We start from the raw sequence: 25030 nt of genomic DNA on the forward strand, positions 1-25030 counted from the left end.
CCCTGCTGGGTCTCTGCTTCAGCCACCCCTCCGCTGTCTCGGGTCCTCTTCACCCAGAGGACCCTGGCCACACACAGTTCCAAAGCAGGGTCAGATCGTGTGGTGGTTTTTTGGTGGCTCTTGGCAGCCAGGGCCGTGCCCACTGCCCGCAGGGCGGCGCCGAGGGTTTCTCCAGGGGCGGGAGGGACAGAGGAAGAGGGGACAGGAGCGGGGAGGCCCTGGTCTCCTGGGAAGGGCGAGCCGGTGAGGGTGCACGATGCTGTAGCTGGGCTACTCGATCTTTCTGGAAGTGTTTCTAAAGATAGCACCACTTTTGGGGTTTTGGGGTCTTTTTTTTTTAAAGCTTTTATATATTAAAAAACCACACGCCAACTGTGAATAGCTGCCGCTTGCGCAGAGGACCCGGGGAGGGGTCCCCAGGGGCGCCCAACGCAACACTGGAAATGACTGTTCCCCAGAACAGGCAGGCCTGGCCCGAGGCACGCCCCCCACCGCGCCCTGGGCACGTCACCCCGTCTGTCCCTGGCAGAAGCGACCCTCGGTGGTGGATCCTACTGGTCAGTCCTCCGTGTAGCAGCCCGGTTAATGCTGGGGCTGGCTGGGATCCCAGGGGGGCTGGGCCGGAGGGGGAGGGCTGGAACTCTCTGGAACCTTCTTTATAATAAAAAAGTCTGCCAGGAAAACCTACCCTGGGCTTCTGCCTTTGTCCTCTGAAGGTCCTGTGGGGACATGGGGGCCATTTCGTCACTCAGTGGATAACAAAGGAGACGGAGCCAGTCGGGCTTGGTCCACAGGAGGATTCAGGGCCTGGGACTCTGGGCCAAGGAGACTGTCAGGCCTGCTATGTGCTACTGACCTCTGACCCTTTCCTTTTTTGGCAGTGCTGGGCAGGGAGCCCAGGGTCTCCCCCAAGCTGGACCCTCACTCTGCCACTGAGCCACATCCCCCGCCCTTACCTACTTGATAAGCCCAAGAGGAACGGAATATGGTCCCCATTGTGCAGATAGAAACCAAGTCTCAGCCAGGCTGGGACCAGGCAGCAAGGGTCCCCTATTCCACCCTGCCCCCTGCTTCCTCTAGGCCAGAGATCGCCCCCCCATAAATGTGCGAGGAGGTCAAAGGTGGCCACTTTGTGAAAGGAGCTCATGTTTGTGGACTGGCTGTGAGTCTATCAGTGACCTTCATGACGACGTCATTAGCTATTTTTCAGGCAAGGAAACGGGCGTCCCCCAAGGCTATTTTAAGGCTGAATTCTGTTCCCATGGGGCGCAGGTTGGAACACAGAAATATACAGCTGACCCTGCCCCAGGCCCTGCAGCTCACGCTGGGCCTGAGCGGGGGTGCCGTTCATCCCGCGCCCCCAGGAGCAGGACACTCCAAAGCTGCCTCCAGACCCTTTCCCCTACGAAAAAAAATCTTTTCCCAGGATTCTAATTGGGAGTAAGAAGTGGAACCAGAGATTCATAATACAGAAACAGAAGCCCACGAATACCAGTTCTAAAGTTAATAAGGACAGAAAAATGAGAGGAAAGGAACTGTCAGCTTTGAAAATGTCTCCCCAGTAGGATGCAGTGGTACAGGCCTATAATCCCATTGTCTCAGGAGGCTGAGGCAGGAGGATTGCAAGTTGGAGGCCAGCCTCAGCAACTTAAGGAGACCTTGTCTCAAAATAAAAAATAAAAAGGGTTGGGGATGTGACTCAGGGGTAAACTGCCCCTGAGTTCAAATCTTCGATACCAAAAATCAGAAATAAAAATCTAGGGCTATGGCTGTAGATCAGTGGCAGAGCACTTGCCTAGTATGTATGAGGCCCTGGGTTTGATCCTTAGCACCACATAATAAACAAAATAAAGGCAAGCTGTCCATCTACAACTACAAATTAAAAAAAAAAAAAAAAATCTAGCCAGGTATGGTGGTACACACCTGTAATCCCAGCAATTTGGGAGGCTGAGGCACGAGGATCGTAAGTTAGAGGCCAGCCTCAACAATTTGGCAAGTCCCTAAGCACCTTGGTGAGATCTTGTCTTAACATAAAAAAAAAACAATAAAAAGAACTGGCAGTGTTGCTCAGTGATTAAGCATCTCTGAGACACAATCTGCAGTACCAAAAATAAAAAAAAATTAAAAAATCTCTCCACCCTGCAACTACTATGGGAAAAAGCTCATCTTTATCTTTCAAATTTTTCTATTCTGAGCATTGATTCCTCCCTATTAAGCAACAGATTTTCTAATTTAAGTTATTGGCATATTTGATAGGTTTTTTTTTTTTTTTTTCCCCCTCTTCTGGGGGAGGATGTGATTCTAGAGTAAATACCATACACACACACAAAAAAAAGAGAAAAGAAAAAAAGAATAAAAGCAAGCTACCCTTATCCTGTGCTTTTTCCCCTAGAGTTACTGCCCCAGGAATGGCCTTGAACTCTGCTCATCTGGGTTTGGGGACCCAGGGGTTAAAATCAGGATGGGAGAAAACAGCATGTGCGACCTGACTCCCCCGTCAAGCAACAGTATCTGGTGACATCTTTATGTCATTAAATATTCCACAGCCGGTCTTCACGTCTGATTAACATGCAGTTCCTTGTTAAAATGTAGAAACACTGTCAGCAAGCGCGAGGCGCGCTCCCAGATTCCTGGGGTCATTTCTTAGCACAGGAGGTGACCAGCTTCTGGGAACCCTCTCCAGTAGCCATCTGGGGCCCTAAGACTCACCTGCCCGCTGTGGGCACCAGAGAGAGTCCCTGCCCGGGAGCCGAGGGTCACAGGAGGGTGGGGACCCCTCAGGGTAAAATTCCAAAAGGGCAGGACCAGGCAGATAAGGGAAGTGACCTACCCAAGGTCTCATATGGGCTGGATGCTTCTGCCCTGTCCCTAGCTCACGGAGGTGACATGCCCAGGGGTGTCCCTCCAGGCAGGTTCCTGGCCAGGCGTGGTGATAGACTCCCTGCAAACCCGCCCCTTCCTTCTCTCCATCCTCCCTGGCAGTCACCTGCCCTGGGGACCCTCTCTCAGCAGCCTCCTGGCCCCACAGAGCCCCTACCTCAAGAAACGGTCACCCTGCCATCACCTAGCGATGGTGACCCAAACCGAGGACTTGTCCTTGACCCCTCTTGCCAGCCAGTCCGTCAACAGATCCTGTCCCGTCCATTCAACACCAACCCCGAATCCACCACCTGGAAGCCCCCGTCTCCACGGCCACCCACCTGGACTATGGCAGGAGCCCCTTCTCTGTCTTCTGCCACGTCCCCAGACATCACCGTCCTGCTCGCTGTCCTCCAAGGTCTCCTTACAACGATTACATTAAAGCCAAAGCTCTGAGCTGCCTTTAAAATCCCTTCACGCCGTGCCCAGCTGGACCCTCTTCGGGTTAACCGCTGAGGCCTACTGAATACCCACAGGCTTCCAGTGGCGGCTGTCACTTACTCTGGTCCTGAATCTGCGACTGGGACAGGGCTGGGCAGTGGAGGCACGTCCCCGTTCCACCAGATGTCCATGGGGTTAGCTCTGCTGGGGCTAGAAGATTCCATTCCAAGATGGCGCACCCCAATGGCCGCGAATTGGGGCTGGCTGGATGGAGACCTGGCACTGGAAACCGGGCTGCTTGGGCTTCCCCACGGAATGGTGGCCGACTTCCAAGATGGAGAAGCAGAGAAACTGAAGGAAAACAAAACGTACGAGCTTCCAGTCTCTTCCGGTGGGGGTTCAGATATTCATGTCATGTTCTATTTGTGCAGAGCTGGGTTTGAGGGGTAGGGACATAGACCACCCCTCTGGTGGCCACAGAAGACTTTTAAAGATGCACAGACCTCTTCTCCCATGACTGTCCTCTCTTATGGGACTCCAGCCATATAAGTTTTGTTTGTTTGGGTCCCAGGGAGTGAACCTAGGGGCACTTAACCACCGAGCCACATCCCCAGCCCTTTTTATGTTTTATTTAGACACAGGGTCTTGCTAAGTTGCTTAGGGCCTCGCTAAATTGCCTGAGGCTGGCCTCAATCTTTGGATCCTCCTGCCTCAGCCTCCCAAGATGCTGGGATTACAGGTGTGCGCCACTGTGCCCGGCAGCCACGTAAGTCTTCCTGTGGTTCCAGAAGGTCAGGGCCTTCCTTTCTGCTAAAATGCGCTACCCCTTCCCATCTCTGCACAGGAAGGCCTTCCTTACCCTAAAATCGCATCCAGCTCCACCAATGCCTCTGGTCCCGCCTTCTGTTCAGAGCACAGACACCAGCAGCTACATCATGGATCTGCCTTCTCCTCCGAAAGGTAGGTTTGCTGACTGGCACGGCCCGGCCACAGTCGAGCTCAGGAACCAGCCGTCAAAAGGCCTCTGGGTCCTCTCAGTCCATGAGCTCTTTCTAACCACCCCCACACCAGTCGCTCCCTCTGGCTATAACCCACCTTGGCTCCCTATTGCCCCTGAAAGGCATCCTCTGCCCTGCAGGCCTTTCTGTCCCATCCCCCTCAGCTCAGTGCTCACCGTCCTGCTACCCAGACTCCCCTCCAAGCCACAACCCCACCACGAAGGATGCTTTCTGCCCCCAAGTTCTCCTCTACCTCTCTTGGCAGCTGCTACTCAACCCTGAAGATCAACTCCAGGAACCAGTCCCAGATCCCAGGACTGGGTTCCACACGCCTATTGGGCCCCCATAACCACACCCCAGCCCCTTACAGAAGTGGTCTATCACCCTCCAGGGCAGGGGTAGCTTCCGGTCTGTCTCCAACGCTGGCCAAATAAACAGCAGGTACTCAGTGGTGGTTTATAAGGGACCGAGTGGCCCAACGCCCCTGGACCTCAGCATCCATCCTCACTGAGATACAAGGAAGAAAACTAAGTCTTTATTGATAAATAGGTTACAATAAAATTGAATAATGGTTTATCAGGGAATAAAAATTCAGGGAAAATGTCCATCTCTGTCCACCCGGCCTCTAGCTCTCAGCCTCTACCTCTTGGCCTCTAGCTCTTGGCCTCTACCTTCTTGCTGGGTGCTTTGGAGGATGAGGACTTGGTGGGCAGTCCGGGCTTTCTCGGGCCCTCGGGGGCTTCTGTCTTCCTGGCCAGGGCTGTGGGGACAGCCTTGGCCCTGTCACCCTTCTGAGCAACAGCAGCTGCTTTGGTTCTGGGCCTCTGCCCAGCCCCCTGGCCCGCTCTCTCTTTAGGGGCCTGGGCTGCCATCTTCCTTTTGGCTGGGGAAGCGACTCCATTCTTGACCTACAAGAAAGCAAAGTCAAGAACCAGGGGACAGAGCGCCCGCCGGGGGGATGGGAACGCCAGCTCCAGGTGGCTTTGGACCAGCGACATGCCCTCTGTTCCTCTCGGCCCCTTGGCTATAAAACCGGGATGACCAGAGAGGAGAAGGTAAGCCCGGCGGCCACCCCTCCAGGGCCTGGGTGTGCAGCCGCCTACCTGCTTCTCTGCGGGTTTTGAACTCGCGCCCTTGGCTTTGGATTTCCCACAGGCCTCTGCGCCTAGGGCAAGTTGGGGTGGGGGAGGGACGTCAGGAGGGACAGGAAGATTCAGGGGCTCTGGAGTCCCCACCCCGACCTTCCTGCTTGGTCCCCAGTCCTCACTTGGACACTCACAGGCTAAGTGACCCGAGCCAGCCCTTTGGTCACGCTGAGCTTCGGGGCCCCGGTGGCAAACTGGGCCTAAGAGGATCCCCCTACAGCATAGCTGGAGCATTAAATGGCACCGTGGGAGACCCCCTGCCCTGTGCCCACCCATGCCAAGGGCTCCTTGTCTTTAGCTGGTCTTCCGTAGAGCAGCCAGGAGACCTTATTTTAAAAGTAACTCTGACTCTGCTGCTCCCTTTGAGAATCCTTCCATGGCTCCCCAGTGCCCTCAGCCGCCCTTTAAGGTCTCTTCCTTGGGCTTTGCCCTGCCAGCCCTGGAGACCCAAGAATTATTTGCAGATCCTCAAAAGCTCCACCTTCTTCAGGTCTCCGGCCTTTGCACAAAGGTTGCTGGTGCGCCTCCTCCAGGAAGCCTTCCCAGATTCCTGCTTCAGGAATGACTTGGGGCTCGGGTCTCTCTGGGTTCCTGGTGCCTCTCTGCTCCCTCCTTCCTAACCCTCGAACTGTTCAAGACCCTTCCCCAGCCGGCAGCTGTCAATCAGGGAAGCCCCGCCCCAGTGGCATCCCTGGCCCACCTTGTCTGCTCCTCTTGGCTTTGACCTTCGCCTTCTCACCGACGCCCACGGCACTGGAAGGGGCCCGAGTGGCCTTGGCTGGTTTCTGGGGAGGCTTGCTGGCCTCGGTATCCTTGGCCTCCCTGCCTCTCTTGGGGACCTTCTGGCTGGCTGCACCTGGTCTGGGGGCGGCCTTCTCCACCCGGCCAGAGCGCGCGGCTTCCTTCTGCGCCTGGCTTGGCTTCTTGGCGCCTTTCCCAAGGGCCTCGGCGGCCTTCCTGGGGACCTTTGGGACCGGCCTCTTCCTGGGCTGGATCTTCCTCTTGTGCTTGGGAACCAACTGCAGGGGGAGAGGGTGGGGGTGGGACTGAGAACCAACTCGGGGCGCCTCCTGCCTGCACCCCAAGTAGTCCTGAGTGGGTGTGTGCGGGGAGGGGGGTGCTGGGACTCCTGTCCCCGCCCCAGCTCTGAAGCTATTGCTCCAAACGCTCTCAGCACCCTGACACCCCCAAACCGGAAACAACCCCCAACCTCTCAGCTGGCAAACATCCAGGACGCGAGGGGCTCTTCCTGGCCCTTCAGCCTGTCCAGACTGTCCCCTCGCCCTGCCTGATACACCTGGCCTTGCTGCGACTCCAGCCAGGCTCCAAACCATGCCCCACAGGGGGCAGAGTGGAGCACGGCCTGTACTCTTCACTACTCGGAGGCTGAGGCAGGAGGATCTCAAGTTGAAGGCCAGCCTCAGCAGCTTAGTGAGACCCTGTCTCAAAACATAAAAAGAGCTGGGGATTAGCTTGGAGGTTAAGCACCTCTGGGTTCAATCCCCTGTACCCAAAATTTTTTAAAATAAGCATGGTGTAAAGTTTTATTAAATTAAAGGTATTTCAAAAGCGTTAAACAGATTCAATGCAATTCCCATTAAAATCCCAATGAAATTCTTTATGGAACTAGAAAAAGCAATCATGAAATTCATTTAGGAAAATAAGAGACCCAGAATAGCCAAGGCAATTAGCAAGAGGAGTGAAGCAGGCGGCATCACAATACCAGACCTTAAACTACACTGCAGAGCTACAGTAACAGAAACAGCATGGTATGGGCACCACGTAGACAGGTAGACCAATGGTACAGAATAGAGGACACAGACGAACCCACATAAATACAGTTACCTCATACTAGACAAAGGTGCCAAGAATATACAGTGGAGAAAAGACAGGCTGTTCAACAAATGGTACTGTGAAAACTGGAAATTCATATGTAGCAAAATGGAATTAAGCCCCTCTCACGCTGCACAAAAATCGATTCAAAGAGAATTGAAGACTTAGGCACTAGAACAGAGACCCTGCACCTAACAGAAGAAAAAGTAGGTCCAAATCTTTACCATGTCAGCCCAGGACCTGACTTCCTTAACAAGACTCCTAAGGGGCAAGAAGTAAAGTTAAGAATCAATAAATGCGATAGATTCAAACTAAAAAGTTTCTTCTCAGCAAACGGAACAATAACATGAAGAGAGAGCCTACAGAGTGGGAGAAAATCGTTGCCACCTGCACCTCACATAGAGCACAAATCTCCAGGATATATAAAGAACTTAAAAAACTTAACGCCAAAAAACAACCCAATCAACAAATGGGCGAAGGAACTGAACAGACACTTCACAGAAGAAGAAATACAATCAATCAACAAATATATGAAAAAATGTTCCTCATCTCTTGCAATTAGAGAAATGCAAATCAAAACGACTCTAAGATTTTAACTCACTCCAGTCAGAATGGCGATTATCAAGGACACAAGCAGCAACAGGCGTTGGCGAGGATGTGGGGAGAAAGGTACACTCACACATTGCTGGTGGGGCTGCAGATTAGTGCAGCCACTCTGGAAAGCAGTGTGGAGATTCCTTAGAAAACTTGAAATGGACCCACCATTTGACCCAGCTATCCCACTCCTTGGCCTATACCCAAAGGACTTAAAATCAGCATACTACAGAGATACAGCCACATCAATGTTCATAGCTGCTCAATTCACAATAGCCAGATTGTGGACCAACCTAGATGTCCTTCAATTGATGAATGGATAAAGAAACTGTGGTATATTTATACAATGGAATATTACTCAGCCATAAAGAATGATAAAATTATGGCATTTTCAGGTAAATGGATGGAGTTGGAGAATATCATGCTAAGTGAGATAGGCCATGCCCCCCGCCAAAAAAAAAAAAAAAAAAAAAAAATCAAAGGCCAAATGTTTTCTCCCTTAAGTGGATGATGATACATGATGGGGGACAGCGGGGGGCAGAGAAAAATGGAGGAAGTTTGGATTATGTAGAGCAAAATGGGCGGGAGGGGGTGGGGGAAGGAAAGACAATGGACTGAGACAGACATCAGTACCCTACATACATGTATGATTACACAAATGGTGTGAATCTACATCGTGCACAACCATAGAAATGAAAAATTGTACCCCATTTGTGTACAATGAATCAAAACGCAATCTAAAAATTTAAATTTAAATAAAAAAATAAAAATTGTAAAAAAATATTAAAGGTATTTAAGCTAAATACAGGCAAGGTAGCTGACAATTCTCTCCCTTATACAACATGAAGCATTTTGTTACTTTATCCAAGATGAACTTGTACCTTAGGCAATAATTTCTGCTTATTGCCTATTTCAATTTCTGCTTACCAGCACTCTTTCCTAAACTTACCAGAGATCTAAAGGTATTCTTTGATTTTTTAATTAAAATTTTTGTAGTTGTAGATGGACAGATGTCTTTATTTTGCTTTTATTTTCTTATGTGGTGCTGAGGATGGAACCCAGTGCCTCACATGTGCTAGGCAAGTGCTCTGTCACTGAACTACAGCCCCAGCCCCTATTCTATGATTTTGTTGGTTGGTGCTGTTAACCTATGTACAACTGTCTAACACAGGACCCGTGTAATTAGTTATCCTATAGAGCCAAGAATTCAAATTTCACTTCATAAGTCAATGGTTCCTGGGTAAGGTGACACACACCTGTAATCCCAGTGACTCCGGAGGCTGAGGTGGGAGGATAGTAAGGTTGAGGCCAGCCTCAGCAACTTAGTGAGGCCCTCAGCAATGTAGCAAGGCCCTGTCTCAAAATAAATAAAGGCTGGGGATGTGGATCCGTGGTTAAGCACCCTTGGATTTAATCCCTGGTACCAAGAAAACAAACCAAAAATGAACACCAAGTTAATATCCATGGAGAGAGGACTTCTCTGTGACTGTGATGCTAACTATCATTGGCGTCTTTGAATATTAGATATATTTAGGTTCCTCTAGAGCCTGGTCAATTAACCAGGCTGGTGTCCTCCAAGCTAAACTTGTTTCTAGGGTCAGCTTCTTTCTCGGGCTTCTGTTTATACCTGAATTGGGACTCGCATCTTTGATCAAAGATGATCAGATCTGGCCAAAGACTTGGCGTCCCAAGCTGGGCCACTCTGATCAAAGGCTGGGCATTCACCGACCACCTAAGGAGTACATCCGTACCTGAGGACTTTATTTTTAAAACGTTTTCTTTATTCCTCGTTTTCATTTTTTATTTTTTTACTGGGGATTGAACCCAGGGGCATGTACCACTGAGCTGTATCTTCAGCCCGTTTTTTGGTTTGTTTGCAACTTTTCATTTTGAGACAGGTCCTCACTAACTTAGTGCCTGGGCTGGCTTGAACTTCTCATCCTCCTGCCCCAGCCTCTAGGGATGACAGGCCTATGCCATTTTGTCTGGCTATTGTAAGTCTTATCTTTTTTCTAGTGTTGGGGATTGAACCCAGGGGCGCTTAACCACTGAGCCACATCCCCAGCACCCCACCTTTTTTTTTTAAACTTTGAGACAGGGTCTTGCCAAGTTGTTGAGGCTGGCCTCTAACTTGCAATCCTCCTGCCTCAGCCTCCCGAGTGGCTAATCAGGATTAAAGGTATGCGTGATTTTGATAAATTATATATGGAGAATTATGCTATTCTTTCTACTAAGGTGGGAATGTAAATGTAATTTTGGAAAGATAATAGGAAGTCCTCACTGATTTTTAAAGGTTGACAACATGGAGCATGAAAACATTTTGCCATTCTTTTTCTACAGAAAGGAAATCAAGAGCTCTCTTAGCCTTGCTGTTTCATATTTCAGATGTGATGTCATTACATTAACTCATCTTCAGACAGACTCAGGAAACAATGAGAAGTTTGCTCTCTTTTGCTTCTAAATAGTATGATATTTAGAAAGAGCACAAGAAGTAGCTTCAAAGTTCAAAACTTCACCTAGGATATGTCAAAAGACCAGCCTCATCTGAGATGTCATGTTAAGATGGCCCCCAAATAGACTAAAATTAAACCCATTTAAAAGTTTTGTTCAGCCAGGCTGGTGGCTCACACCTATACTCCCAGCAACTTGGGAGGCCGAGGCAGGAGGATCACAAGTTGGAGGCCAGCCTTAGCAACTTGACAAGGCCCTGTCTCAAAATGAAAAATTAAAAGGGCTGGGGATGTGGCTGAGTGGTTAAGCGACCCTGGGTTCAATCCCCAGTACCAAAAAAGTAAAATAAGTTTTGTTCAAAAGGAGAAATTTTTTGTAACCATGATTAGGATCCCCCAATTTTAAAAAAATTGACATAATCTAGAACTATGGAAGGGTTTAATTACAAAAGGCATTTCAAGATTGTAAAGGGTTTTCGAAAGAAATAGAACCTGTCTGAGATTTTATGTCTGATCGACTTGACAAATTATTTATACGCCTTTGTGGAGGCTAAACATATGTTTCTTGGTTTAGAATTATTATACAAACTGGGAATGTTTTTGCTCTTGTTCATTTTGTTTTCTATTTTCCTGGTAGAACTTTCTAACTGTTGCCCATTAGCGTTCTGCGGAAGTACAACCTCTAACAGAAACACCCGAACAGTATTTTGAGGGGACGAGTGGTCCCCTAGAGGAGAGATGCCACCAGACACTGAGTCCCAGCATCAACACCGACCCCGACTGGAAAGGGATGCTGTAAACTTTCCAAAGTGAAAATTAAAGCCCGCTGTCCCCACGCCAAGCCAGGCAAAGCTGGCCTGGGGGTGACCAATCACCGAGACTGGAAAGTTAACGTCAAGGAAGACAAAAGGGGGTCGCTGCTATTTTGACCTTTGCCCTCCAAGGTCAGCCTGGACCCCGGCCATGATCGGACCTCTCTAAAGGGTCCTGGAATTTCTGTGAACCACCCAACCCTACAGGAACCAACTAGGGGTCAAGCTGCCAACAGGAGGGTCATCAGATGAGGAAACGCCCCTGATGCTTCCAAGGGACGCTATGTGGTCAGCAAGACCCTGACCCATCTCGGCAGGTAGCACAACTAGTAGAGAAAGAACTGAGGAACCTCTCGGCCGACTTTGGTTTTATTTACTTATTTATGGTACTGGGGATTAAACCCAGGGGCGCTTTACCACTGAGCTACATCCCTGGCCGTTTTTGAGACAGGGTCTTGCTACACTGTTGAGGCTGGCCTTCAACTTGCGCTCCTCCTGCCTCGGCCTCCCGAGTTGCTGGGATTGCAGGCCTGGGTCGTTCCACCTGGCTTCAGCTGACTTTACCAGTAGAAAAGAGAAGAGGTTTGGGGCCAAGGTAAGGGTCACCCACTTACTTGGTCTTGAATATCCAGCAGGGAAAAATAACCAAGGCACTTGAGATATACAAAAATCAGTGAAGCCAAAAGGTCAGAGAGAAAAGTTCTCACGCACGATTGCCAGACACGAAAAGCCCAGGCGCTAGAAATCCCTGGCCAAGACGGAGCTGCCGGCGGCTCCCACGAGGGCCCCCTTTTAGGTAAAGACTGGAAAATAACTGGGGTTCTCCCAGGTACCACTGAAGCTAGATGGGAAGCCAGGAATCGGAGCGTGTTCCCAACCCCGACCGGCTGTCACCGCTTCTAGGACCTGGGAGACTTTCTGCTCCCAGTCGGCCTCCTTAACCTCCTAGTTGAATCTGTGTCTTGCAGGTGGCAACAGGTCTCAGATAAGAGGAAAATACAGGGATTCCCGTGCATCCAACAGACCAGCGGAGTCTCTGTCCCCACAAGACCAGGCAGGCAGAGGACCCAAAAGAGGCAGGTGACGCCCCAACTCTGCTTGGAGCAGATACAGAAGATGGACGTCCCCCTTTCTGTGAGCCCTTCAGAGTGAGGGACCCGAGTTGGGCCTGTGGCTCAGTGGTGGAGGCTTGCGGGGTGTGCGAGGGCCGTTCCACCCCCAGCCTGGGGAGGGGGAGGGGGAGAGAGGGAGAAAGGAAAAAGGGATTCAAGTCCCTGGGGTGGGGGGACATGAGACACAACTTTAGGGACAAGGGCACCAAGTCTCAAAGGGAAAACACCCATGAACCCACTGGAACGCAAAACAACCCCTGAGCGACCCCGACCCCTGAGAGACAGGAAGATGGGAAATCGAAGGCCCGCCTCCTGAGCCACCCCACCCCGCCCAACCCCTTATTTTTTATTTTGAGACCCAGTTTCAAAAAATAAAAAGGGCTGGGGGTGTAACTCGGGGGTAAAGTGCTCTGGGGTTCAATCCCCAATACCAAAAAATAAAAACAAAAATGAAAATCTAGTGGGGTGTGGGGGTGCACACCTGTCATCCCAGCCACTGGGGAGGCTGAGGCAGGAGGATTGGCAGTTGGAGGCCAGCCTCAGCAACTTATCAAGACCCTCAGCAGCTTGCCTCAAAACTAAAAATAAAAAGGACCGGGGACGTGGTGCGGTGACAGAGCCCCGGCCTAGCACCCCTGGGTTTAAATCCTTAGTACCAGGAAAAAAAGAAAGAAAAGACGGCCCCACACCGTGGGACTGTCCCGAGTCCACCTCCGGTTGGCCCCTAGCTACCTACTGTCCCCATAAATACCACGGCCAGGCCAAGGGGCTGCCTGTCACCTGCAGGTGAGGGCGTGACACCTCCGCGGGGTCCCAGGACATGCGCTCAGACCCTTTCCACTCTGTCCGGCCGGACCGACCCCCTGCCCCGAGGTGGCCTCCTGCACGACCTCCTGGGATCCTGCTCCAGTGACACAGGAGGCGGCCCGGACCGAGGGACACTCACCTTGAAGCTGCCCGTGGCGCCCCTGGCCCTGGAGTGCGCGGGCCTGGCGAGCAGCCCTCTCCGCAGGCCGGTGGCCAGCGCCTGCTTGAGCAGGTACTTGAAGCGGGCGGCGTCGGCCGGCGGGTACCTGTGCAGGATGTAGAGCTTGATGGCCGCCACCGACGTGCCCCGCCGCTGCTCCCCGGCCTGCAGCGCCTCCAGCACCATGCGCAGCATCGGGGGCTTCCTGCGCCCCTCCAGGCCCCGCGGCTGGCTCGGGCCTGCGGCGGGGACAGCGGGACGTCAGCCGGGGCGCCCTGCGGAGCCCCAGGCGCGGGGGTCAGGGCCGCCCCTGGGCAGCCACCGAGCGCGGGCCCGGAGTCCCCAGTGGCCGGCACCGGCCCGGAGGGTGGGGGCTCCGGGGGACAGCCACGGGGCGGAGTCCACAGAACCCAGGCTGCGAGGGGCTCTCCAGGGCTCGCAGCCTGGTTTCTTTTACACCTAAGCCCCAGGGCCTGGCACGCTGTGGATTCAAGACTCTTAGGAGGCCTCGGCCACACCCAGGGCCCTACTTAGACTGGGACCTGATTTGAAATATTGGACTGGAGAGAAAAAGGTCAGGCAAGGAGCTACTCCCAGCGCTGAGGAGGAAGAATCACTGGCGCCCAGGAGTTTGAGGCCAGCCTGGGCACCATGGTGAGACCCTGGCTCAAAGGAAAAAGAATCCATGGAGGAAGTAAGGGAGGGAGCCAGACAGAAATCCACTTGACACCGGAAGGATACACTGAGTATTAAGGATGATATTGTTTCAGGTGTTCTAATGGTATCACGTTATTATTTTATTTTATTTTTTGGCAATGCAAAGGATTGAACCCAGGGCCTCCTACATGCTAAGCAAGACTTCTACCGCCCAGCTACACCCTGGGCCCTGCAATTACTTTTGGGAAGGTTCTTATCCGTCCAAAATAAGTACCCGACTGTTTATAGATGGAACGACAGTACAGCACTTGCTTTTAAATAAGCCACAGATGTGAGGAGAAAAAAGCAGCAACAACCCAGAGCCTGTTGAAATTGATACAGGGAAGAGGGACTCACATCTGACGGAAATTCCCCTCCTAGGTGTGGGCCCAGGAGGAATGAAAACATGTCCACACCAAAATCTGCTCAGGATGGTCTGATCAGTGGTGGAGATCATGAGTAACCAGAGCAACAACCTGAGCTTGGTCCCCAGTGCCAAAAAAATAAAAATAAAAATCATATATATATATGATTTCATATATATATGTACACAACTCTGCATAAATGTCTATAGCAGCACTATTTCTAATAGCTAAAATGTGAAAACACCCCATGTGGACCAATAAGCCAAATGTGATCTATATTGGCAATGGAATAATATACAGCCATAAAAAAGAATGGAGGGACTGGGGCTGTAGCTCGGTGGTAGATCACTTGCCTAGAAAGTGTGAGGCACTGGGTTCAATTCTCAGCACCACAAAATAAAGGTATTGTGTCCATCTACAGCCAAACCATTTTTTTTTTAAAAAGAGTGTAGTACTGATAGATTCTCCAACTCAGATGGACCCTCAAAACATGCTAATTGAAAGAAACTAGTCACAAAAATCCATGTATCATATGTTTCCAGTTAAAGGAAATGTTCAGAATAGGCAAATCCCTACTTGTAAAAAGCAGGTTAAAACTGGGTGCCATGGCTCACCCCTGTAAGCCCAGTGACTCTGGAGGCTGAAACAGGAGGATCCCAAGTGTGAGGTCAGCCTCAGTCACTTAGCAAGGCCCTCAACAATTTAGCAAGACTCTGTCAAAATTTAAAAAAAATAAAAAAGGTCTGGAGATGTGGCTCATTGATAAAGTGACCCTGGGTTCAATCCCCAGTACAAAAAAAAAAAAAAAAGATTAATGGTGGCTAAGGGCTGGGGGTTAGAGGAGGAGATGGGGACAGACTTGTAATCGGTACAGGTTTTCTTTTCGAGGAAATGAAAATATTCTAAAATTAATTGTGGAGCTAGATACATATGGAATAGTCCCAAAGCCATTGACTTTAAATGGGTAAATTACGTGGTTTGTGCATGATGTCTCAGTTATTTTTCTACATTTTTATTATTATTTATTTAGGTACCTGGGACAGAACTCTGGGACAGAACTCAGGGACACAACCATGGAGCCACATCCCCAGCCCTTTTTATATTTTATTTAGAGACAGGGTCTCACTGAGTTGCTTAGGGCCTTGCTAAGCTGCTGAGGCTGGCCTCCAACTTGCTATCCTCCTGCCTCAGCCTCCTGAGTCCCTGGGAAGACGGGTGTGGGCCACCAGGCTCGGCACACTTTGCACAATATAGGACTCAAAATGGGAATCCCTTGGCTGCAATGGATTTTTTTTTAAATTCGTTTTTAAAGTAGGTGGGGACGCTAGACCTGGGAGCCAGGTGTGAAGAGGCCCAACCCGGGTTACCCTTCGCAGGCCTCGGGGCAGAAAGAGCCCGCGCAGCCTGGGAGCCTCCGCCCTGGCTCGGCCGCCTGGGGCTTCAGCCTCCCCGGGCGCAGTGGGGACGGGCACCTCTCGGGACGTGGGAGGCCCGTGTTCCTTCCACGGTTTCCCAGGGGCTCCCCGGTCCGCCCTCTGTAGCTCCCCCAATCCCAGAGAGCCACGCCCAAGGGGTCCCCAGGCCTGTCCCCTCCCCCAGCCCCTCATTCCACACTTATTCCCTGCCTGCTGTATACCAAGAGGCCCGTAGCCAAAGTCGTGCCCCCAAACCTACCCTCCATCTCCCCCCCGGAATGCTGTCCCCCGACCTCCCGAGACATCCAGGTCACAGCCTGGGGGCCTCTCCTTCCCCACAGCCTGGTCTCCGGCCTGTCCATTCTCACCACCCTCACCCCCTCACCTCCCCGCCTGGAGCCCTCCATGGCTCCCTATGGCCCTCGGTCTAAGAGCGGAGCCACCCGAGGACGGCCTGGGGGCCCGGCCTGGCGGCTTCCTTCTCTGCCTCCTCCTCTGACACCCAAGGGCACCTGCTAGCGAGGCAGCGGCCGTCAGCCTGGGAGCCCCTCAGGGGACCAGCGGGGTCCGGCTGGCCTCCCTTCAGAGGTCGGCTGGTGGGACCCCAGGCGCCTGGCTGGCTTCCCGGCTCCTGGTCCATGGCCTGCAGCTGCGGCCGGGCTCCCCGTCCAGGATGCAGGGGCTGCAGCTGGGCAGACCCCGCTGGCCTCTGAGCCCTTGCGGGCCAGCCTCCCCCGAGGCCGGGCCTCCCTGGCCGGGGCTGTGGCATTAGCTCTTTGCCAAGGGGTCACTTGAGCTCCCGGCTTGGGGCCAGGCGGGGAGCGGAGGGAGCAGGGCTCCGGGTGGGGGCTGCCCCTTGCTTACCTGGCTTCCCAGACCCAGGAGGCGCAGATGGCTCTGGAGGGGTGCTAGAGGGGACCGGCGCGTCACTGGTGACCCATCTGGGAGCCATGGGGCAGGCGGCTGCGGGCGGAGGCTGAGGCCACTGCCGCCGCCTCCTCTTCTACACCTTCACCTCGCCCCGCCCCCCAATTAGCCCTGATGAGGCGCAGACCACCCTGAGCCGCGCATGGGGCCGAGGTGGTGAATCGGAAGCACCTGAGTTAGCAAGGTGGCCGCGGAGGCCCTTCAATGCCTGTTGGGTGATAAGCCTGTCCAGCCTCAGTTTTTCAAAAAATCAGGCAGACGACCAGTGGGGTTTGCCCAGACCAGACGCCCCCAGGTCAGGACTCCTGAGGATAATAAAGCACTTGAAGCCAGTGCCCTTCTTTTCTTTTTGGGGAGGGGGTACCGAGGACTGAGCCTAGGGATGCTTTACGGCTGAGCCACATCCCCAGCCCTTTGTATTTTTTTTTTTTTTATTTTGAGACAGGATCTTGCTAAGTGGCTGAAGCTGGCCTCCACTTTGCCATCCTCCTGCCTCAGCCTCCTGGGTCACTGAGATTACAGGCCTGTCTTGCAGCGAGCGCCCAGCACCAATACCTCCCTTCTGTCTTGTCTTTTAGGAAAGACATCACGAAGGGGTGAAGAAGTTGCCCGGCAAAAATCTTCATCAATAAGGATCCTGTCCATTGAGAAAATGGATAAGAAATCGGAGTAGACCATTCACCAGAAAAGATGACAGGAAAATATACGCTCATCCTCCTTGGCATTCGAGGAAATTCAAATCGAGACAACTCTAAGATACTACGTTCCCCGTCAAAATGACAAAAGTTGAAATGTTGGCAAAGATGTGGGGAGACGGGTCCTGGCAGCCCCTGCCGGGGGTGTATGTTGGAGCCCAGCCACTGGGGCAGGCATCCCGGGAGCCCAGCAGCTGACTGCTCTCTCCTGGAAATTCTGCTGCAGTATTTGGGGGAAAAAATTTAGAAGTAACTTCCAAGTAGATCACAGGGGTCCTGGTGAGATTATTTCTTGTCTGTAGACTGTTTGCAGCCATCCGAAATGACTAGGTAGGATAAAATGAGGGCAAGGTTATATTTCACACAGAGCAGATGACAAATATTTAAGTGTCTGTCAATGCTGACTGTCAAAAGATGTGTCAAAATGCACAGCAGCTGGGAGGGTGAATTGGCAGGCAGCTCAGGCAGCCGTTCAAGAACGTCTAATAGAACTCAAGATGGACATGTCCAACAGCCCACCCGTTCTATGTTAGGGAGAAACTGTCCACTGAGGGACACTTACCCTGTCGTGCAAGAATGTTTGCTGCAATCTCAGCACAAATTTAAAACCATCTAAATGCCCATTAAGAAGAGAGAGGAGAAATCAACTGTGGGCGAGCCACATGGTGGAATAGTATACAGCTGTGAAAATGGATGAGCAAGGATGTAGACTAGGCTCCCACTTCTGAGAAGACAAAATTTGTGGTGTGCATGTGTGTGTGTGTGTGTGCATGTGCGTGTGTGCATGTGAAGACATAGAAGGTCTGAAAAGCTTCACACCATCATTATAGCAGTGATTACCTCTGAAGAAGCTATAAGATTTGGAAGGTGTGGGTTTAAGACAGACTTATATTTTTTCTTTTTGTCTGTGGTCTCCCTATTGCTGAAATTTTCCCAGAGAACTCTCCATTACCAGAGGTTCACATTGAGGCAGGCTGAGCCCCTCAAAATGCTCTGAAGTGAAATTGAACCTTGCTCTTCCCCCTAGTACCCTCCATGGCTCCCTATTGCCCTTGGGTAAAAGTTGAGCTCTTCATTCTGGCTTTTGGCACCCTCTTTTCCCTTGAATTCCACAATTCAAGCACACTGTGGGGTCTGGGATGTAGCTCAGTGGCAGTGCATGCATAGTGTTTACCAGGCCCTGGGTTCAATAAAGGACAAAAGGAAGGAAGGGAGCGAGGGAGGGAGGGAGGGACCACGAGGTGGCTCTCGGAACGGGCATTACCCTTTGTGCTTCCTCTCTGTGTCACATTAATGCAAACATGGCCCCAGTTTTCCACCCCTGCCCACATCCATGCTGATCTGCAGCGGGACTTTCCGTACCTCTGAGCTGGTCTTGCAACTTGCTTTGACCAACAGAATATGGTGGAAGTGATGTCACACAGGTCTCACTGCCATGTAAATGAGCCTGAGCTAGCCTCCTGGGTGCTGAGAGGCCCATTGCCCAGTCACCCCTATTGTCCGGCCAATAGTTGGCTAACCAACTGGTCCCCAGCCAACCTTCCAGTTGACTGGATGCTGGAATGATCCCAACAGAGATCATCCAGGCTTGATCCAGATCAGCAGAACCACCCAGGTAATCCACAGAGTTGTGAGCAATGCTGTGTGGTTTACTGTTTCAAGTCATGAATCCTGGGACAGTTTTTCTTGCAGCACTAGCTAACTGAGACACCCTGAATCCTGGGGCTGTTTGTCTTGCAGCACTAGCTAACTGAGACACCCTGAGTCCTGGGGCTGTTTGTCTTGCAGCACTAGCTAACTGGGACACCCTGAGTCCTGGGGCTGTTTGTCTTGCAGCACTAGCTAACTGGGACACCCTGAATCCTGGGACTGTTTGTCTTGCAGCACTAGCTAACTGGGACACCCTGAATCCTGGGACTGTTTGTCTTGCAGCACTAGCTAACTGGGACACCCTGAATCCTGGGACTGTTTGTCTTGCAGCACTAGCTAACTGGGACACCCTGAATCCTGGGACTGTTTGTCTTGCAGCACTAGCTAACTGGGACACCCTGAATCCTGGGACTGTTTGTCTTGCAGCACTAGCTAACTGGGACACCCTGAATCCTGGGACTGTTTGTCTTGCAGCACTAGCTAACTGGGACACCCTGAATCCTGGGACTGTTTGTCTTGCAGCACTAGCTAACTGGGACACCCTGAATCCTGGGACTGTTTGTCTTGCAGCACTAGCTAACTGGGACACCCTGAATCCTGGGGCTGTTTGTCTTGCAGCACTAGCTAACTGGGACACCCTGAATCCTGGGACTGTTTGTCTTGCAGCACTAGCTAACTGAGACACCCTGAATCCTGGGACTGTTTGTCTTGCAGCACTAGCTAACTGGGACACCCTGAATCCTGGGACTGTTTGTCTTGCAGCACTAGCTAACTGGGACACCCTGAATCCTGGGGCTGTTTGTCTTGCAGCACTAGCTAACTGGGACACCCTGAATCCTGGGACTGTTTGTCTTGCAGCACTAGCTAACTGATACACTTGACCTAGAAAACCCACCTTCAGCCCTACCTACCTTCTCTGGAATATGTCCCACTCACCCTCTTGGCCTTGGAAAAGCCTTTCCTGGCCCCTAGAGGGTCAGGATGCTACCACTCCTGGAGTTACCTCCCAGGTGCTTCTAGCATATTCCAAGCTACAATTCTGCTTTACCCGTCCTCACCCTTGAGCTCTGGGGGTAAGGCGGGGCCTGTCTGTCCTGCTCCTGGTGGTATCCCCAGTGCCAGGCATGACGCCTAGCATACAGCAGGGGCTTAATACTCATTGCTACCCTGTGGAAGTTCCTGCACCAGAGTCCAGCTTGGCTGAGTGGAAGGAGATCCCACCCCCCCTCCTGGATCCACATCAGGGCACGAGATGAGGCAGAGGGGCACACGGAAGCGGGCGCCTGGGGGGCAGCCGTTTCAGTCCCATTTGCGGGTCATCTCCAAGAACGGAGAAATACAGAAAAAGTGACTTAAACATCGCCACAAGCTTCCGCTGAAACCCCGCTCCCGGGCTATGCCAAGAGAGAGGTTTGCATGCAGAGGGAAGACGTTCTAAAATGTGCTGCGTGATCTAAAAATTCCTCCAGGGGATCGCCATTTTCCAGGGAGATGGTAATCCTGAGCACCAGGCACCCGCCTGCTGGAGAGAGCTCGGGACTTGATGTCCTTTCCCGTTAATTTTTTTTTCCCCCCGAGGCCTGTGTGAGGTTGAACTTCTGCTAAAAACTTCGTTGCTGTCTTGGAAAAGTGAACTCCTACCTGTGGACCATCCTACTGTTCTGCAGGTTGTACATCTGAATTTTTGAAGCAATTATAAAGCGTTGCTCCAGCCCCTGTACCATCAGGACATTTGTGACATTTATATCCTGATTTTAGGTCAATAAATGTACCAGAGGTAACAGCTGCCACATTTGATATCCCTGTAAATTTCTTATCTTTTTTTCCCCTGCCAGTTCAGAGATCTTTACATATCTTTACTATTTTATTTATAGATGAAGAAGCTGATGGTCAGAGGGGACCTGAGTTCAGACCCTGGACTATAGTCAGGAAGTTAAGAAATCAGCTATCGCTCCAAAAGTAACAGCAGCTTAAACGTGAAACCATTCCCTCATGAAGCTCTTCACGTGTGCGTCGCCCAGAGTTGGTAAAGCAGCGTGGGAGAGCCACGCTCTTTCTCTTTATGCTTTGTCATTCTCTGTCCTCAGAGTCTATCTCATGGCCCAACATGCCTGCTGCAGCTCCAGTCATCACGACTACATTTCATCCAGCAGGAAGGAAAAAAGAAAAGAAGTGGAGGGTATACTTTCATTCTCTGAAATGTGCAACCCAGAGACTGTGCACGTCACTTCTGAGTACACTCCAATGACCAGACCATCACAGGAGCGAGGGACCCTGGGACATGCTGTCTTGGGCTGAATGCCCAGCTATAATGTAGAAGAATATTATTCATGGAAGGGAAAGGATGGGAATGAATATTGGGGGCAGTTAGCTCTTGCTCCCCTCCTTTCTGAGACCCCCCCCCCCATTATATTAATCTCTCCTCCTATCTCTCTCCCACCACACTGGGGCTGTCTCTCTGAACTTAGTGCTCACCTCTGGGGAGGAAACTCACATTTAACTGAACACTTACTTTGCACAGGGTCCTTTATAGCAACAATCTCATTAGTCCCTTTAGAAAGTCCTATCAAGTGGAATGATTCTCCCCTGTTCACATAAGGTGCCTCGGGCGAGTGGCGGTTCAGAGCCTTTCCCTGAGGCCACACAGCTGGGAAGGCCACACACTGTCTTTTTGGGGACAACTTGGGTGGTCAGGGACGTGTGTCTCTACACTGGAGTGAGAGAGCTTGGTGGCACCTGCTTCCCGGAATCCATCTGAGTCCCTAAAACATTCTGGCCTGGGGTGGTTTCCTGGGATTTGATTGAATGAATTGTATACATTAGGTGCTCCATAAATGTCTTGGATGCCTGGAGCCTGGGTTCGAGGCGGGGACACCCTTCCTGCAACTTACACCCAGCAGCTCTTGCCTCCCTCTAAGAGGCTGCCGGGTCCATTGTCCATTCAGGAGTGAAGGGGCCACTCTCTCCACCAGGAAGAAACAGAGAATGTTCTCGTCTGTTAGGAAAATGTTTCCCCAGACATGATCCAAGACAAACGTACCGCTCCTCAAAATAAGCCGTCTGGGGTCGGGGAGCGCGGGGCTAGGATAAAACGGGGCAGTTAGAATGTGGCTGTCCTGCTCACTGCCACCCCGGCCCAGCACAGCCAGGGACCAGCCATAGGACTCAGCCCTGGCGTCCCAGGGAGGGAGGGAGGGAGGCCTGGTCTAACCACACGCCAGGACATCACTGACTAGAGTCCCTCTGGGCTGATGGTGGCTCTGTTTCCTCAGCCGCCTAAGCTCCTCCTTAGGGAAACAGTTCCCCTGGGCTTCTTTGGGGGGACCCACCTCTCCCACCCTTACGCTGCTGGGCTTAGGTCAGGTTGACTCCATCTTGGATGCCTATGGATGGTCAGGTGATCCAGGCCTGGCCAATCAGGAGATGAATCCCCATCCCGGCCACAGTGATTGGCTTAGGGGTGATCACATGACCTGAGCCTGGCCAATAAGCACCTTGCTTGGGACCTTAGTCATCCTGATGAGAATGGACAAGCTCACTTTCTGCAGTGCTTGCTGAGCTTGGAATTGTTGGGACTCCTTCTGCTCCCTCTTGGGAACAGTTGGCCTCTGAATGAAACAGAGGGAAATGTAGGAAAAACAGAGAAAAACTGAGGGACAGACAGAGCTGATCACATCATGGAGCCCCTGAATCCAGCTGTGCCTGAAGCCCTGGGCTTTTAATTGATGTAAGCCAATAATGAGATTCTTCCATCCTGGGCTCCTGCACACTTTCCTGCCTTGGAACATGGAATTTCTCTTAGCAGGTGTTTCTCCATCCTGATCCTCCTGGGGTGGGGTCTTTGGGAAGGCCACCTCTGAGCCTGGTAGTGCCAAAGTGAGTGATCATCTGCAGCATACAAGAGAGTATTTAACCAGATAAGGAAACTTAGAGAGCTGGGCACCATGGCACATGCCTGTCACCCCAGCATCTCAGGAGGCTGAGGCAGGAGGATCTTGAGTTCAAAGCCAGCCTCAGCAACTCAGTGAGGCCCTAAGCCACTTGGTGAGACCCTGGGGGTATGGCTCAGTGGTCAAGTGCCCCTTAGTGCAAGCCCTAGTACAAAGGAAAGGGAGAGAGAGAGAGAGAAAGAGTGAGAGAGAGAGAGAGAGAGAGAGAAGGAGAAGGAGAAGAAGAAAAGCAGGAGGAGGAGGAGGAGGAGGAGGAAAGAGAAGAGAAGAGAAAAAAGAAAAGAAAACTTAGATAATAAAATGTGCTCCTGGCTTCACAGGTCACCTGGGCCTCCTTGGGTTCCCAGGTAGGTTTCCTCCATTCAGAGGCTGCTCCCTCCCCTCACCCCTGAGGGGCTGTGGGCCACTCGTCTCTGCCCCTTGGCCAATCCAGTCACCCAGGGCCAGGGATCAGGAGGAAGCTGCCATCCTGCTGGGAAATAGCTTTAGAGTAAAAAACCACCACTGCTCATGCCAAGTATAAGAGCTGAGCTTTTAATGCCTCAAGTTGTCTTGGTCCCCAGGCAGAGCTGGAGAGAGCTAGAACGTCCAGCTTTGGTGATGTGGAAATGGGGCCGGGGAGCAGCTTCTGGGGAAGCTCTTTTCTGATGTCCCAGAATCCCAGCTAGCCTCAAGCACAGACTCTCCAGGACGGAGAATGGACCAGCAGCTGCTGGAGACAGGCTCATCCATCCAGGGAGCTGGGAACGGGGACCCACGAACATCCCCAGGGAAGGGGCGCCTGCTATTTCCTAATTTTTGTTTCTAAGGTCTTCAAGCTTAGAAAATGGTGCTGGGGACTCAGCACTTCCTTAAGTATGGCCAGGTTAATGTGGCTTCTAAAAGGTTCATACGGGTCCTGGGCAGAAGTTTCCAGAAACCCAAAGCATGTCCATATTCTGCACTGGGAAGAAGAGGCTCTGGGCCAGGGGCTTCACACTGGAGGGGAGACCCCAGACCTTGGCTCCAGCTCCCCCACTCAGTGTTGTTTTCTCAGGTCTGATGACAGTACTCTGCTTTCCTGTTATTGTCCCTTCCTGGCAGCCACCAGCCCGTCCCCAGTCCTTGTCTGGACTCATGCCTGGCTAATTTTCAAAAACCTGCAGAGGGTGGGGAAAACCCCGTGGTCTGAATGCTTGGGGCCTCGCCCAGTCCCCAGATGGTCACTAGCAGAAATGACCATCGTCATTAATTAATTGTACTGGTTGATGTCATTGATAACGTTAACGTCCATCTGTACAGCTAGTCTATTTACAAAGTGCTTAAACACACACACACACACTCACACGCACACAATCACACACACAATCACATTCGGTGTTTGCAGCAGCTGAGTGTTGGGAAGGAAGTGAGTCCCCGCTAGGGAGGAACAAGTCAAGGGCCACCATGTCACTTCTGCTGGGGACGGGGAGGTCTGAGAGGACGGACGTGTGTGTTCTCCTACTCTTGCTTTCATTCACTCCTTCACCCATTCCTTCCTTCATCCATCTAGCATTTATTAAGCACCTACTGTGTGCCTTGTTCTGTGCTAGACACCTAGCCCTAAGCTGGGACCCTTTTCCAGACAGCGAGAGTTCTTGTGTTTCCGAGAGATGAGTTACAGGGAAGTAGGGGACCCCCTGGGAACCAAGGGACCTAAGATTGGGGGTGGTCTTGGTAGATGTCCCTTCTCAGGCTGTCCCTGAAATAAATGGGGATCCTCATTTTTTCCCTTCTCATTAATTTTTTTTTTTTTTTTTTTTTTTTTACTACTGGGGATTGAACCCAGGGGTGCTTAACCACTGAGCCGCATCCCCAGCCCTTTTTATTTTTTATTTAGAGACGGGATCTCACTGAGTCTCTTAGGGCCTCACTAAATTGCTGAGGCTGATTTTGAACCTGAGATCCTCCTGCCTCAGCCTCCCGAGCCGCTGGGATGACAGGCGTGGCCAGGGCGCCTGGCTCTGGTGAATTCTTTAAAAGCAAACGAACCCGGGGAGTCTGTGTGACCTCCTTCCGACAGGCGCCGCTCCTGGCCGGGTGGCTGTGGCTGGGGAGGGGTGCGGGGGATGGGAGACTCGGCCGTGGAGTCCTTGGCAGGGC

The 25030-nt window shown here is 51.8% G+C and overlaps 1 protein-coding gene across 1 annotated transcript; it reads right to left on the reverse strand.

Annotated features, from left to right (window-relative positions):
- Positions 1-4951: 4951 nt before the first annotated feature.
- H1-8 (H1.8 linker histone) lies at positions 4952-16094 on the reverse strand (the record flags this gene model as incomplete). Its single annotated transcript, XM_079122499.1, has 5 exons — positions 4952-5206; positions 5402-5463; positions 6183-6462; positions 13191-13450; positions 16073-16094. 5 exons carry the CDS (start codon positions 16092-16094, stop codon positions 4952-4954), a joined length of 879 nt encoding a protein of 292 aa, XP_078978625.1.
- Between the last annotated feature and the right edge of the window lie 8936 nt (positions 16095-25030).

The sequence above is a fragment of the Sciurus vulgaris genome (genome assembly GCF_902686455.1).
Source record: "Sciurus vulgaris genome assembly, chromosome: 19".
In the NCBI taxonomy this organism is placed as follows: domain Eukaryota; kingdom Metazoa; phylum Chordata; class Mammalia; order Rodentia; family Sciuridae; genus Sciurus; species Sciurus vulgaris.